This window comes from Macadamia integrifolia, chromosome 8, assembly GCF_013358625.1.
Source record: "Macadamia integrifolia cultivar HAES 741 chromosome 8, SCU_Mint_v3, whole genome shotgun sequence".
Taxonomy (NCBI): domain Eukaryota; kingdom Viridiplantae; phylum Streptophyta; class Magnoliopsida; order Proteales; family Proteaceae; genus Macadamia; species Macadamia integrifolia.
The window spans coordinates 16,436,396-16,451,642 of record NC_056564.1 but is presented as its reverse complement, the minus strand read 5'-3'; the positions used below and the strand labels follow the sequence as shown (position 1 = coordinate 16,451,642).

Below are 15,247 nucleotides of genomic sequence, written 5' to 3'. Positions count from 1 at the left end.
AGTACTACTCTACTCAAACAAATTGCAAAAGATCTCAACTTGATGAACACGTACTATAAACTCATGTGTTGCACATTCCAGATGGACTCTCAGCTAGGAAAAACTTCATTAAGAGTTCATCAACATCAAAAGTTAGTTTTAAAATCAATCCACTACAATCCTAAGCATCCAAAATCATCACAATAGTTCTTCCCTCATCATTATAAAATCATGGAACAAAAGACAGTATAAAAAAAGTTAAATTTGATTATGAAAGTTGGAATAATACATAAAAGTTACAGTACAGCAAGATGCAGAAGAGATCATGCATGGATGAACTCATTTGATGGTGTAAAACCCTAATATCACTAGAAACAATGGTATCTATGGTGTAGAAATCTAATATAAAGGGAAGCCTTCAGAACATCATCAAATGAGTGGATAACCCAACAACGAAGGGTTCCATTAATAACCGCGTCAAGAAGTAAAATGTGACACCCAACATGATAGATATCGGGAGGGCAGGCAGGGCCTTTTGGCACACAGACAACAAAATCAATGTGCATCCAAGTCCAGATATAATTGCAAGGTAACAAGCATACACAGTCATCAGATCATACATTGCAGCTCTACCCACGAGAACACTGTAGAAAACAAAGTCCCCAAGACCCAGTTTGATACCTCGTGTTTCTATCACAGGAATCTCAGTACCATTGCTTCTACTGCCTCGATTTCCCGTCTGTTCTCTCTCACTCCCCAAACGCATATTAACAAGGGGTGACATTTCCTCATCAACAACAATCTCAGACTCCTGACTGCCATAGAGATGAGCTTGTAGTGACCTAAATTCCGCCGTGGAGTAGTCAGACTCAGAACCTCCACTGCTCATCGGCCTTCTCTCGGCCGAGCTAGTAACCAAAGGGGATGACTCTTCATCTACTCTGTTATTATCTGTCTGCCGAGCCCGAACATTTGCAGCGTCGACAACCCCAAGACGATTTTCATTATTCCGTGGCACCGGCTGAAGCTCAACGGAGCCTGAGTCTTCCGAAGACCCAGTAACTAAAAGGCCCAAGGCAGAAGCCGTCGACGATCCACAACCCCCACGGTTTGGGGATACGGTAGGGCGAGCCTCGTATACCAGAGCCGGAAGCTCATCGTCCCGGCTCGACGCGAGCTCAACCAAGATCTTTAATGGACCGCCAGGGGCCAACACGGCAACCAAATCGTACACAGCCAGGGCCACAAGCAGAACCCAGGTCGTCCATTCAGGCAACTTGGAAAACCAAGCCGCAACAATTATCCCAAGAAGAACCATATAGCCTTGCCGTAAGATTATCGGAATCCCACCAGAGAAAACCGACAGAACACCCACCACAGTAAAGTTGAAAAGCAGAATGGAGCACGTAATAGAATCAATAGGGATCGAGAAATGTTGGATTATAGACAGAAAGATCGCTCCGCCCATAGATCCCAAAACGAAGAAAGCAGAGAAGCGCATGTAATTCTTCAAGAAATTGTTGAAATTGTAGTAGTAGAGAACGACAAGGAGGAAAGTGACAGCGGCTATGAGGATGACGAAGACTGCAGCATTAAGCAATGCGCCTTCAAACTTCTGGGCGGTCGAATCGGAGGGGCTCTCCAGGTACACTAAGGTTGCTGCAGAGCGTATTTGGACCGGGTCGGGAGAGGCCGGGGTCAAGGTGTACACTAAGAGGACGACTAAGAACATGCAGATCGATACGGGAGACATTACGCCGATGATTTCGACGCCAATCGATTCGAGAATGCTAGTTTCCATGGTTGAGGAATTTCGCAAAACAGGTAGTGGGTAGTCTTCACGACGGGGAGCTACATCAATGGAAGAGATAAGATGACGAGACGATCATCATCGTCCCTCTCTCTCTCTCTCTCTCTCTCTCTCAAGTACAGAGCGTTTTCAATGTGAGATTTTGAAAGGAAAGTAGTCATTCAGAGAAAGGAAAGTGCGGTACAGCGGCAGGACTGGAGGGAGAAGGATGAATTCGGAAAGTCGCTGCCTGCACGCTCCGACGCATGAAGTTTCCCACAACGCCAGCTTAAAACCCAAAAAGCACGCTCCCACCTATATTACTGTAGCTTCTATTCTCCTATTCTATAAAATGTCTTAAATACCCCCTTATTTTACAGTTTTTTCATGTTACCTCCTCCAACTCCTGTAATTGCACACCCGCATCAGAAAGAACCCTCTCCCTGATGTCGAACAAACTCAACCCTGCTTGTTTTGTAATTTATTTTCTTATCTAATAGATCTAGGCGATTTTCCTAATTTTCAACGGATTAGCTAAATGTTAAAGTGCAATTTTACACCAATGAGGGGTGAAAAATTGAATTGTCCATAAAAGGGTTTAACAAGGTGAGACAATATGAGGTCCATGGGTGAGATGTTAAAGGCATGTGAAGCAATCTACACATGGGCGTCGTAGCAATCTTTTTCTCATTTAAAGGAGGCAAAAGATCATTGCCTAGTCATGTAGCCCTTGGACTAGCACATAAGGGCATATACATGGATGGGATGTTTTATTTCATATGTGGTGATAATTTTGCAATCTTATTTGTTTAGGCGTAGGGGTAGGGGTTACGAACTAGACAATGTTTTTTTTCTTTTTCAAAATAGGAAAGATTATCTAAACCTACAATGTTTCCTTACTGTATTTCACAATGTAATTTTTTAGGAATTGAGTTCACTCTCTACCTGCCTAGTGTACGTTAGTGTCTCATTATGTCTATTTTCCTAACATAAGTCTATTTTTCCTAACATAATAAAGAGTAAACATATCATTTCATATGAAGGAAGAGAGAGAGAGAGAGAGAGAGAGAGGCATAATGAGGTGCTTGCCTACGCTACAGGCAGTATTCTTTCTCCAACGAAAGAAAAAATTATTTATGAGGGTGAGGTGTAGGGAGTCTAGGGACCGCATTAAGCTCATAAATTTTTTTTTTCTTTTAATAATGAGACATTTTAGCTTTCCTGTATTCATTTCTTGACTTAGAACATTGATTAAGTCTTCTCATAAGGGTTTTTTTTTCTTTTTTTCTTAAGTTAAGAGAAGAAATAATAATAATAATAAAAATCGTATTTATGTGAAGGGTGTAAGAAACACCTTAGGTAAAAACACTTTTATCCTCCGGTAGAAGATAATCCCATATTAGTTGTGGATGACTCTAATTACCAAATATAAGAGTCATAATAGGTGTCTCTTAAAACCAGATGATTTTAAGATGAAAGCTTTAACACTCATTCCACGTCGCATCCCTTTTTCCTATTCTACCGCTATTGCCACCCTCTGCATCTCCTCTCCTCAACCTGGCTGATTTCTCCCCCTCCTACATCTCCCTCCCAAAATCGTGGTGCATCTCTTTGCCAATTATGGAGATCTCGTGTTCAATTGGTCCTTTACGCAACCCGATCATCCAGGAGGTCACCTTCTTGATTTGTCTATTTCAATGGATTGTTCTGCTTTTGTTCGAACATCTAAGTGTCTATATATAATGTATGATGAGCAGAAACAAAGAGGAAGCAGCCTACCAATAGCCTGCTCTCAATGGAGGATTTGGGTTTTTGATGTGGGACCATTTCTCTTGTGGTTGCTAAGGTCTTTCTTTCTCTAGGAGGGCCCACGTTGCCGGTTTTGGGACCATCTCACTTGTGGTTGCTTAGGTCTTTCTCTGTGGGAGGGTCCATGGCACCAGATGTTTAGGGTATACACAATATCCTAAATATCTAATAGTCAGAATTGTTATAGCATGAAGAAATCACGAGTCCAGATCCTTTTCATCCGGCTGTATGGATTTGGGAGGGTACAGTCGGATGAAGAGGATCCAAATGGAGAGATCATTGCCTAGTTATGTGGATCTTGCACCGGTGTCAGAATGGGCATCGGAGCCAACAAGAATGTATACAAAGGTATCAATGTGAATGAAAATTTTTATTTCACAAAAGGTCGTATGGTAAATTCGCCCAACTCCCAATCATCTATAATCTTATATCTAGCACAATTGCCACACAACCAATAAACATTTTTTTTCCCATTGTCATATTATCTTTTCATGTACCACTATTAAATGTGCTAACTAGAAAGAAAGAAAAATGGTTGGCCTAAGGAAAGAATCTTTTAGTCTAAAAAGAATGCTTAAATATACCATTAATTTGGTGAAGAATCATATCAAGTACATAGTTTTGTTGACATGAGTGTCTCTTAGGTGGGGAGACACGTGGTCAATTCTTTTCTATCTTATGGAAAACCGATGCCTCAAGGCGCTCAACCCCTTGAATGAGTCCTGAATTCTTTATTCTTTGAGCTCTGGTCCTTCACAAGATATTCCTTTGAAGTGTCTCAAAAACAAAAGTAGAGATATGATACTCATTCCTTAAAGGTAGGAAGCAAGTGGCAAAAGGAATCCCTTTCTTGGAACAAATCAAGTAAAAGGGACCAATTTCTCTCTATTCACCTTTGGCAAAGAAAAACTAAATCCTTGGCAGAGGGTATGCCTGTGTTTAGTTCAATGTAACAAACAATTTCTAATTGTAAATCAATCAATTATCCTTAGGTTGCGTTTCATAAGGTTTTTGTTCTAGAAATGACATTTCATGTCAAAAACGAAAAGCTTCAATTTCTGTGTCAAAACGTCGTTTTTTTTTTTAACGAAACTGGAACGACGGAACTACCTTTTGTCGTTCCGTAAATTCTCGTTTTTTTCCTCATTTTTTTTTCACTTTTTGTTCAAAAAAAATAAAATGAAACACACCATAAATGCACTAAACGCTTTATTCTGTGGTTTTCGTTCCCATAGAGCAAAAAAACTCTAGAAACATTTTTTTAAAACATTACCAAACGCAGCCTTAATGTAAGTAAGTATTGATAAAATGAATTTAAGGATCAATATGACGGATCAAAGAATACGAGCGACAATAATGATAGATTCAGTTGAAATCATATCTGGATTAATGTCGTTTGTTGAAGAACTATTCAGATGTTTGCTTACCTCTTTTGTCAATCTTATCTGTTCCCTTCTCTATACAATTTGTTAGTAATAATAATTAATGGACATTGTTTCATTTATATAGACGGAAAGCAAAAAATAACAATGGTATTATCTTCAAAATGAAGAATAATTGCTTTGTGTTCGCCAAGTGATGTGGGCCATTTGAGGTGGGGGAAAAAAAACGAATGACAGGTACTTCTACTTTCTGATTACCAATTCAGATAAGGAAGAATAAAGGCTCAACCAGAAGATAAAGAAGCTTGAGCTCTATAAAAGGCCATTGATTCCATTCAACTTAGTAGGGCAAGTGAATTTATCACTTAATTGCTTCTCTCTTCAACCTCCCCCTTATTCTCTCACTGTTGCAAACATGCCTGTATGTGTTCTCAAGGAAGCCCCACGATCCTTTGAGGAGCTTAAGAAGCATGTAATGGAGGAAATTGATTCCAATAAGGATGGTTCAATTAGTCGCGACGAGCTCAAGAAATTCTTCCATCGCAAGGGTTACCATCTTGCAGGCCTTAGAACATGGTTTGTTGTCCGGCATCTTGACATCAACCACAACGGTAAAATTGATGAAGAGAAAGAATTAGATTTGTTGGTGGATGAGTATGTGAAAAAGAATTGGGGGGTTGACCCGAAGAAGAACAAATAAACTTTAGGAAAAAGATTCTCTGAGCTGTTAGGATAGGATACACTAGCTCTTCTACTTACGTGAAATGACCTTGCTCCGCAGCTCATGGTCTGCTTGCTCAGGAAACCCTCGCCTTAAACTCTATATGTAGAATTTGCTGAAAGTAGTAAATAGATCAGTCATCTTTCTCCTTTGTGTCTTTAAGACTTCCGGGTCTTTCTTTCTCCTTTTTATCTTTAAGACATTTAGTCTTCTGAAAAGTACTTTGTAGCATGTTTCCTATTAACAAAGACTATATATTTTCAGCTTGGAACCATGTAAAAAGAAAATTTTTAGTTCTAATTATTGTGCCATGCCTTTTGGTAGATATAGGTACCTCATACTTTTTTCGGGTAACAAATGTAGGTGGAACTTCAACCAGTCAGTTTAAGTCAGGGATATGGACCAACATTTGTTACCTCTAGTTTAAACCCCCCCCCCCCCCCGGGGCCCAACTTAGCATGTGACCAATCTAAGTGGATCCATATGATGGAGAACCCAACACTCATTTCTTTGGTGGGATTTCATCTTGAAAAAAGAAATCGAGTTTGAAGCTTCACAAAATAATATTTTCCTTAGTATTTCTTTTCATATTAATGAAATCCAGTGGTTTTCTTATAATTTTATTGTCTTAGACTCACTTTAGATACTTTCCATACTTATTGTTATGGGACAAATTTTGATCAAGAAATGGTGAGTAGTTCACTTTGACATAGATCCATTATCTACCTACCCATGTGGCCACATTAAATATAACCAAGTGATTTTCTTTTTCCAAAGAATCCATTTGTTGGATGGAGCATAGGGTTTTTATTTGTTTTATTTATTTATTATTATTTATTTTTTGGACAAAAATATCTTTCCATACCAATATTGCCATCCTCAGGACATTCGGACAAGCCATCAAGTCTATTCTCAATGTACAATTTTGAGGGATGTCAATCCCAAGTCCACACTGATAAACTCAATAGAGAAATTTTGAAACACGCTTGATCCATTTGTTAAATATGTCAAGTTCAAGTCCAAATCGAATATCACTCAATCATTCCTAATGTGGAGGTCTAACTAGATAATAGCCCAATCAAGCTATTTAGAGAACTAGAATTCTAAGTTATTATTGGTTTAACTCAGGCTCTCTTTGGTTTGATTTCTATTTGTATTTATTTGACTTATTTCTATTTTTACAAGTGTTTGTTATAATTTATAACGCTTATTTCTATAATAAATTAAAAAAAAATCACAAATCACAAATTACTTTCAAACTATTTGTGATTTGTGGTAACAAATCATTTATGTTGATTTTTACTATCTTAATGCTCTCTTTGGTTTGATTTCTATTTGTATTTATTTGACTTATTTTTAAGTTTACAAATGTTTGGTATAATTTATAGCACTTATTTCTATTTATAATAAAGGGAGAGAGATAGGTACTCCGCTGATATCAAGTATGCTAGCGGATAGCACCAATAGGAACACATGACGGAGTATCATTCAGGAAGGATATAAGGGTCGTTTTAGAAAAAGGGAAGAGAGAAATAGACATAATAGGTGCTAGCATACTTGATATCAACGGCATACCCAACATTTTCCCTATAATAAATTAGAATAAATCACAAATCACAAATTACTCTCAAGCTATTTGTAATTTGTGATTTGTGGCAACAAATCATTAATGTTGATTTTTACTATCTTAAACGAGCATGTGTGCTAAACTACTCAAAATCAATGGTAAATATGTAACTTCGGTATGTTTTATACTTTTCCAATAAAAACTTTAAATCCTATCATCTCTCTCACTCAAAGCTCAAAGCTGAAGGTGAAAACTGAAACATATTTTCTCACTATACAATCTATTTTATAAATAGTAACCAAACGAATACTATTTTTTGTCCATAATTTTTTGTCACAAATAATTTCTAAATAATAGTTAATAAATACAACTAGAAATCATGCCAAAGAGAGCCTAAATGAGCACGTGTGCTAAACTACCCAAAATCAATAGTAAATAAGTAACTTCAGTATATTTTATACTTTTCTAATAAAAAACCTCAAATCCTATCATCTTGCTCAAAGCTCAAAGTTGTAGGTGAAAACTGAAACATATTTTCTCATTATATAATCTATTTTGTAAATAGTAACAAACGAATACTATTTGTGGTCCATAATTTATTTTCACAAATAATTTTTAAAAAATAATTAATAAATACAAATTAAAATCACCAAAGAGAGCCTCAATAACAACTAGTGGATTTTGATTGGATATGAACAAATTAGTATGGCTAAACATAATAATTCCGAACCTCCCGTATAAACCATACCAGAGTTATCCACTGAAAAATTGAATCCCCTTTATCAAGAAAGCCAGTAGAAGCTTTAAGAAACTGAGGAACAAGTCTTCCAACACATCGTAGCAAATTCACATTAAAACAATGCATGGATTATAGATTCATCACACTTGAGGCACAGAAGGCATACCGGATTAGAAACCATTTTCTTGGCAAACAATAACTATTTGACCACAATAATCTCCAAGCATAAAACCACAAATATAGTCATCGATAATGAAGATCATCTAACCCTTCCATGGCAAATTGTATGAGGTTTAAATTTGGTGGGCACACAGACCCCATATGGTTCTCTAGTTGTAGATGATTTTCAGTGCAAATGGAGTTGGTCAGATGATATGATGAAGCATTGAAAATGGCAAAGAGTAGCACATCAATAAGCTGCGGTAAAAGAGTATCCTATATTGGAGGATAGAAAAATCATCTTGCGAGGAAGAGAGAGAGAAATATAAAGGTGCTATCATACCCTATCCTGATGGGTCCAAGATTCTTTTCCCATAATTATACTTGGATCAAAAAATTAACATGTGATCAATTTAAATCATTCATTAAATATCCAATGATCAAAATTATTATATTATCTTTTCAAGTCATAAGAATATATATATATATATATATATATATGAGAGAGGAATATAGTTTCTACACATCATCAGTGACATCACCACCGAGTCTTCCAGAGACGCATGATTCGAATTTCTATGGACATGGAGTTTTTGGCTAGAAAAAGGATACGTGATTCCTCAACCTTTAGGTTGAATGAGCCATGTATTCATTTACCCAAAAGGGAATAAGTGGAAAAAGAATGGTCCTGAATGTGATTCTTATCAACAACTGTTAGTGCAGTTGGTTAAGCTATTGCTTATTAAAGCAGCTTCTCCCATAGCATGTCTTGAGTTCGAGTCTTCCCTTTCCCTGACCGTCCTTCTTCCTAGAGTTGGACTCCACCTGGAGCACTGATCCTCCACCAGATGTTCCACAAATGTGTAAAGAAAATAGATATGATTCTTATCTTCTTGATTATTGGAACCAAGTGGCAAAAAAAGTGATTCCTTTATAGATAATCTTTTCTTTGACCCCCCCACCAAAAAAAAAATTCCTTTTCTCTTGGAATAAAATGAAAGCTTGTCTATATTTGCATAGATCATCTTCTACGTATGAAGAGAAGTCACCCTTTTCTTCACGTACAGGTAGTATGTACTTTACTAATTAAGCTATTGATAGGGTATGGTCTGTGTGTAGTTCAATGTAACAAAACAAGATTTTTTTCTTTTTCTTTTTTTTTGATAAAATGTTTCTTCACTAGTGACTGGATGATGGGACAGTCCAGATGCCCACCCTCTCCCCCTATCGTCTGGGTCGCCATGGGTGTGACACTGTGAGTCTCAGGAAAATTTGGTCATTTTTCTCATGTCCACCAAGGAGCATACGAGCATGGTTCTCATATGAAAATATGAACAGAATCCGTCCTTCACAGCACACAAGAATATCTGCTTTGTGCCTGAAAAGTGATGCGGCCATTAAAGAAACAGAAAATTCCTAAAGTAACTTCCACTTCTTGATTGCCAATTGAGATCAGTGAGAATAAAGGCTCAAGTCTCAACCTCAGGAGGTGCTTGAGGAGCTCTATAAAAGGCCATATATTCCTTGCCCTTAGTAGGATAGTCCTTTCTTCTTCTCTCTTTTAACCTTCCCTTGGTCATCCATTCCTCTATAGCACTAAACATGGTTACTGCTCCAGTAGTTGTGTCCAAAGGAATTCATATCCAACCGTCAGTTGAGGAGCTTAAGAAGCAGTTAATAGCTCAAATTGATGTCAATCATGATGGATCCATAACAAAGGAAGAGCTCAAGAATTTTTTCCATGACAAGGGCTTCCATGCTCCTGGCTTTAGAACATGGTATGCTCTCTGGCGTCACGACAGCGATAACAGCGGTAAGATCGACGACCCAAAGGAGTTGGATTCACTCACCAATTTTATGATCAAACATTGGGGAGCTAGCCTCTTATACAAATAAACTTTGTATCTTTTAACACTTCTCAGTTCAATCTTTTTTAGAGTATGCTTTGTGGCTTGTTTCCGGACTCAGTTTATTTCCAGGTGAAAATGGAGCCCTGAGATCTTTGTAGATCTGAATGTAATAATCATGTTTCTTGTGAAAGGAAATGTAAAACTTGGATCATGTAATATTTTCCTTCTTTAAGCAGATAAATAGTAGACTTTTAAGTACATAATAGGATCCAGCAGATGGAGCTAAGAAAAGATCTGTAGCTGTATTAGATTTTGATCAGTTCACTCCATGATATTTAGTTAACAAAACCCTTCTGATCAAAACTAAAATATCCACCTCTCTCCCTCTTTAATTTTTCACTGTAGATCTTCCTTCCTCTCCTCAACTCTGGCATTCCCTTCACCCTTTTCTGCCTGTGATCAAACTTCTCTAAATAGTAACTAAATTATAAAATTTACTACTTTAATTTCATATGCTGCGAATTTATAAACTGTAAACACCTCATTTTGTCATTCTAAGATGGTCAAGTCAAGCAACAACGAGCTAGACTGACATTAGGAGTAACCCATCTTTAAAACATGTCATGTGCATGACATAAGGGATGCTCTTCAGGTAGCCGGGAGTGAGACGGATTTCATGTAAGGGAGCAATTGGGGACAGATTTAATAAAAGCAATTGATTAATCGGATTGGTTCTCATATGCCTGTGCCAAAAAAAGGATGGGCAAGTTTGATCCAAGTGTTGGTCGATCAGGTGGTTAGACTTCACGGAGTGATACGAGGTGTAGCAGAGTCCGGTCAGTTCATCTGTTATGGGTTTAGAAGGCCATAGGTCCGAATACTGCCACCTTGATGTGATGCTGAAGTGAGCAAATACTCCAATATGAACATCAATCTTCATATCATAATAACATATGAATATCCTTCCCCCGTCATTTCCTCATCTTCCTATTTATAAGCCACAGCTGACTTCAGCGTTTCCAATAGGGGGAGATGAGAGGGAATTGAATTCTATACCAACAAGCAACGGCCTTACTAAACAAGCAACTCCCTAAGCACACTAGCACGCTAGAACAAGGCAAGCCAAAGGCTCACTTACGCCCAATGGGTGGTCTACAATCAGCTTTTCTTGCTTGGTATGCCAATTCCTTCTACCGAGTGAAAATCGGGGATCATCCCAGGAGTCGACTTATGATCGCGTATCAACTCCTGAGTTGAGCCTGGTTAGTAACCATTTTAAAGAACATTTGCCCAAATAAAATTGAGTTCAAACAATTTCTAATGGAAGCAATAGAACTACTTCGAACTCAACACTCATTCCATACATAGCAAGGGAAAACATTACCATAGCACAATGTAATTTATGTTCTTCAAAGTAGGCTCAAACTATATAGATGGCAAATGTTTAATATCATACTCAAAAGACTAATGAACGCACTCAAAAGTGGATCCAACACACTAATAAAGAATGAAATTACAGGCACCATTGCACAAGAAAAATAAATTACAATAAATATTAAGAGGCAGCAATACAACACTTCACCACTACCAATCAAGGCTTAGGATTCCACACCTCCACAGGGAGAGAGCATTTCTAAGAGTAACCCAGACTACCATGCCACTGAACATAAGATGATAATTCGTTGATTTTCTCGCAACACCCTGTCCATAAGATGATACTTTGCTAATTTCCCCCGACCTGTCGTCTGGAAAAGCTCCCATGGCCCAAACTTCCCGAAAAGCACTTCAAATTTCATGTGTCATGATGTTCGAAGAGGAATTCTACAACATAGTTTACTGCAAAAGGAATATAGACAGGAGCACAACCCTGAACCCCCCCCCCCTCAGGGAGTTTTAGCAGTCGGAACACCAATAGGGAATGATGCAGCAAGTTTCCATCACACTTGCTCTTAGGCAAAAGGATTGCCACCCAGAGGTACTACAGGGCTTTGTGAAGGAATATTCCTGTCAATTAAGGATGGCTTGAAATTAGGCTAGGCCAATTCAACCATTACAAATCAAACTTGAGAATACATAGATCAATTAACGATTCCATTAAATTACAGCAAATTCAAAATAGAGTCAATCATCAGACTGACTGAATTTAACCCCCCCCCCTTTTTTCTTTTTCTTTTTTTTTCTTCTTTTTTTTTTTTTTTTTTTGGGGGGGGGTGTGTTGGGGGGTGGGGGTGGCCGTGGGGGTGGGGTGGTATGTGGAGCTGAAAATAAGGGAAGTCTCACACATGCACAGATGGTTAACAAACCAAAAAGCACAACTCAAATAAGTTTCGCTAGTAAGATAACAAACCGAAACCAGGAAAACAAAAAATGGTAATGTGTTGATGGATAATGTCACCAATATCATATGAGACCAACTTGTGACCTCCGATAGGGATGAGAAGTCCCACTCCCTAGAAATAATGCTTTCTTAAAGCATGATATTCATGAAAGATTGCAAATCAGTCAGAGAAGAATAATGAGTAGGAAGGCAACTTACGGCAACTGAGAGCTTGTCACTTGACCTGCCATGTAAGGTAAGCCCCCTAGAAATTTTGAACCAAAAGCCAGATCGCATTAAGAGAATTAAAAAAGAAATAAAGGGGAAGCTGGGGAAGGTGGTGAGGCGAGATGAACATCTATCACTAACAGTAGGAAAGGAGTGGCTGAAGATTACCTTGTGGTGCAGCTGAAATATAAGGCGTAACTGGATTCTGTGGGAACCATGGCTGACTTAGGTTGCCTAGGAAGGCAGGCGGCAACTGGGGATTGGGTAGTGTAGCTTGCAAAGAGCTCATGTCCAAGAACTGCAAGCGGAAAGTAAGATTAGCTGGAAACAGGCGCAAAATGTGGTCTTGAAAATCCAACTTTGAGCTATGTAAATTTAAGAACATCATCAAATCCCCAGCCATAAGTCATATATGATATAACCTCAACGAGAGTAACCAGTGAAGCAATAATGAATCAAATATACTCATATAGAAATATTTCCACAAAAAGGTATTTCAAAAGGAAACCAATCATTCCTATCATAGTACTCTCTCACATTACAACGATTATCTGTGCATGGCATAGGGTTCTTCATTTCTTCTTTTCAGTTGCCAAGAGAAGTAGTTTAACTTGCATTACTTTGACATTATTGTTCATAGAGAAAATAAATTTCCCATAGGCATGACAAATTTTGCAAGCCAACTCCTGCATAAAATTCAGTAACAAACATTGACCTCTATTTTTCCTTACATTTCCACCTAATTTCAATGAATTCACTATCTATTATTGATACAACTTTGAAATCTTTAGAAAAAATATCCCAAAATTATGGTTTTCAACGCAATCAAGGCTGTTCTGAGTGCATTCATTTTGAAATTGCAGTAATTTGGGGTTCTGATCTTTCCACCATCCTCCTCTCTTTTCTTTTCTTTTTTTTTCCCTAATAAAGAACAATTTTTTTGAGAAGATATCAGATCAGTACAACAAAGCATACAGCCCTTTAGTGAGAATATCTCAGGCCTTAGCCTTACATCTTCTCATATGCAGAAACTCTTTAAGGATAAATTTAGCCACAATCTCTTGATGAATCCCAATTGGCAGACTAGTACAGATGGCAACAAAGAAGGTAAAGAGAAATTGATGAAAGCTTCAACATATCACCTGAACATCACAAGGTTTTCAAATGAGTGCCTTGAAGCATTTACTGCAAGGTTTAGGATTTGACTTCCTAAGGCAAAGAGAGAGCAGGAGGGCTAGAACAGAATCCAGGACAGAAGTATATCACGAACAATGGTGGGTTGTACGTTATGTTGGGTTGCCAGAGGCTTAACCCAAGCCAAACCCAATATATGGTCATGTGATATCCACCAAAGACTAACTAAAATGTAGTTGGCATGGACCAGCCTGCCCTGAAATCAGGTTGGGTCAATCAGGTTCAAGATGCCTAATTTGAGTTGTATCGTTAAAAATTTGTACTAATGTTATCAAATATCAATAAGTGGCCTAAGAACTGCCTAGGTCGCCAGGCAACTTGACGGTCTCCAGGCAACACCAACCTAGGCAAATTCTGACTTCTGACTTATAAAAACGCAATCATTTAGTTCCCAAGCAAAAAAGATTCAACCCAAGCCTAACTCAAACTTATGGCATCATGTGTCAACTACCAAAAATATAGTAGGTTTGGTCCAGCCTAGCATGAAATCAGGTTGCGTAAATCAGATTCTGGACAAACTTGATCCCAATTGCCCCATTAATTACTGGTGCAAATGTTGTCAAAATATAGTAGGCTTGGTCCAGCCTGGCATGAAATCAGGTTGCGTAAATCAGATTGTGGATGAACCTGATCCCAATTGCCCCATTAATTACTGGTGCTAATGTCATGAATATGCGGCCTAGGCTGAACTGGGCTGCCAGGCAACTCAATATTGTCTATGCAACAGCAATCCAGCCAAACCTATGCAAGTTCTGACTTTTGACTTACAATTGCAAGATCCTAGACACGAAGCTAGGTCATTTTTTAATGCTTCTTGTACTTATTTCAAGCAGAAACTTGACCTGTGAGAGAGCTGCAGGTTCCTCTACCACAGGACCCACTCGCATCTGCTGTGTGGCAAAGATGTGACCTTATGACACACTAAATGTCACTAATAATGGTGATAATTAATTTTTAAATTAAAAATTAATGCATCAAGGTTATAAACTTGCTTGCATTTGGAGATTATAATAAATAAATGTTATGTAAGATGCCCCGATGTCCCTGTACCTACTCATCAGATAGAACCAAAATCCAGACATCCACAACAAAACCGTGTAAATGAGAACATACAGAGAAGATAATGAAACCTAAAATATAGTATTACAACAAATAAATACGGTATGTAAGATTTAGGGTCAGACCTTGAAGATGAAAGTCTAAACTTGGAGTCAATAAAGTTGGACAACAGACCTCAATAAATGAAATTAACGTAATCAGAATGCGCAAGTTTGAAGCTCAAATCTTTACGTTGTATTATATAATCATTCTAAATTACAAAAATAAAAAGTCATTACAACAAAAAGTAATACAGCAACATTGCCTAGAATATTAGAGCATGAGGCAATGCACTCAAAAAGCCATTGATGTGCATGAATTTTTTGCCATTGTCACTAAGCAAACCCAAAAAGAATTTATATAACCATGTTATTGCCATAAGCAGCCAAAGCCCAAAAAAAAAAAAAAAAAAAGA

General features: G+C 37.9%; 2 protein-coding genes across 2 annotated transcripts; both read right to left on the bottom strand.

The window, feature by feature from the left end:
- Positions 1-228: 228 nt before the first annotated feature.
- On the bottom strand, positions 229-2,069 carry LOC122086958 (presenilin-like protein At1g08700). Its single transcript, XM_042655889.1, has one exon. The coding sequence runs from the start codon at positions 1,778-1,780 to the stop codon at positions 398-400; it is 1,383 nt and encodes a 460-aa protein (XP_042511823.1). The 5' UTR covers positions 1,781-2,069; the 3' UTR covers positions 229-397.
- Positions 2,070-11,394: 9,325 nt separating this feature from the next.
- On the bottom strand, positions 11,395-13,439 carry LOC122085498 (probable ADP-ribosylation factor GTPase-activating protein AGD14). Its single transcript, XM_042653953.1, has 3 exons — positions 12,709-13,439; positions 12,532-12,577; positions 11,395-11,999 (listed from the first exon to the last, which is right to left on the bottom strand). Exons 1-3 carry the CDS (start codon positions 12,941-12,943, stop codon positions 11,945-11,947), a joined length of 336 nt encoding a protein of 111 aa, XP_042509887.1. The 5' UTR covers positions 12,944-13,439; the 3' UTR covers positions 11,395-11,944.
- Between the last annotated feature and the right edge of the window lie 1,808 nt (positions 13,440-15,247).

Coding starts and splice junctions, on each gene's coding strand:
- LOC122086958 (XM_042655889.1), bottom strand. CDS start 1,780: ATGGAAACTAGCATTCTCGAATCGATTGGCGTCGAAATCATCGGCGTA.
- LOC122085498 (XM_042653953.1), bottom strand. CDS start 12,943: ATGGCTGGGGATTTGATGATGTTCTTAAATTTACATAGCTCAAAGTTG. Junction 12,578..12,708: donor TATTTCAGCTGCACCACAAG/GTAATCTTCAGC, acceptor CAAAATTTCTAG/GGGGCTTACCTTACATGGCA. Junction 12,000..12,531: donor GTGACAAGCTCTCAGTTGCC/GTAAGTTGCCTT, acceptor CTTAATTGACAG/GAATATTCCTTCACAAAGCC.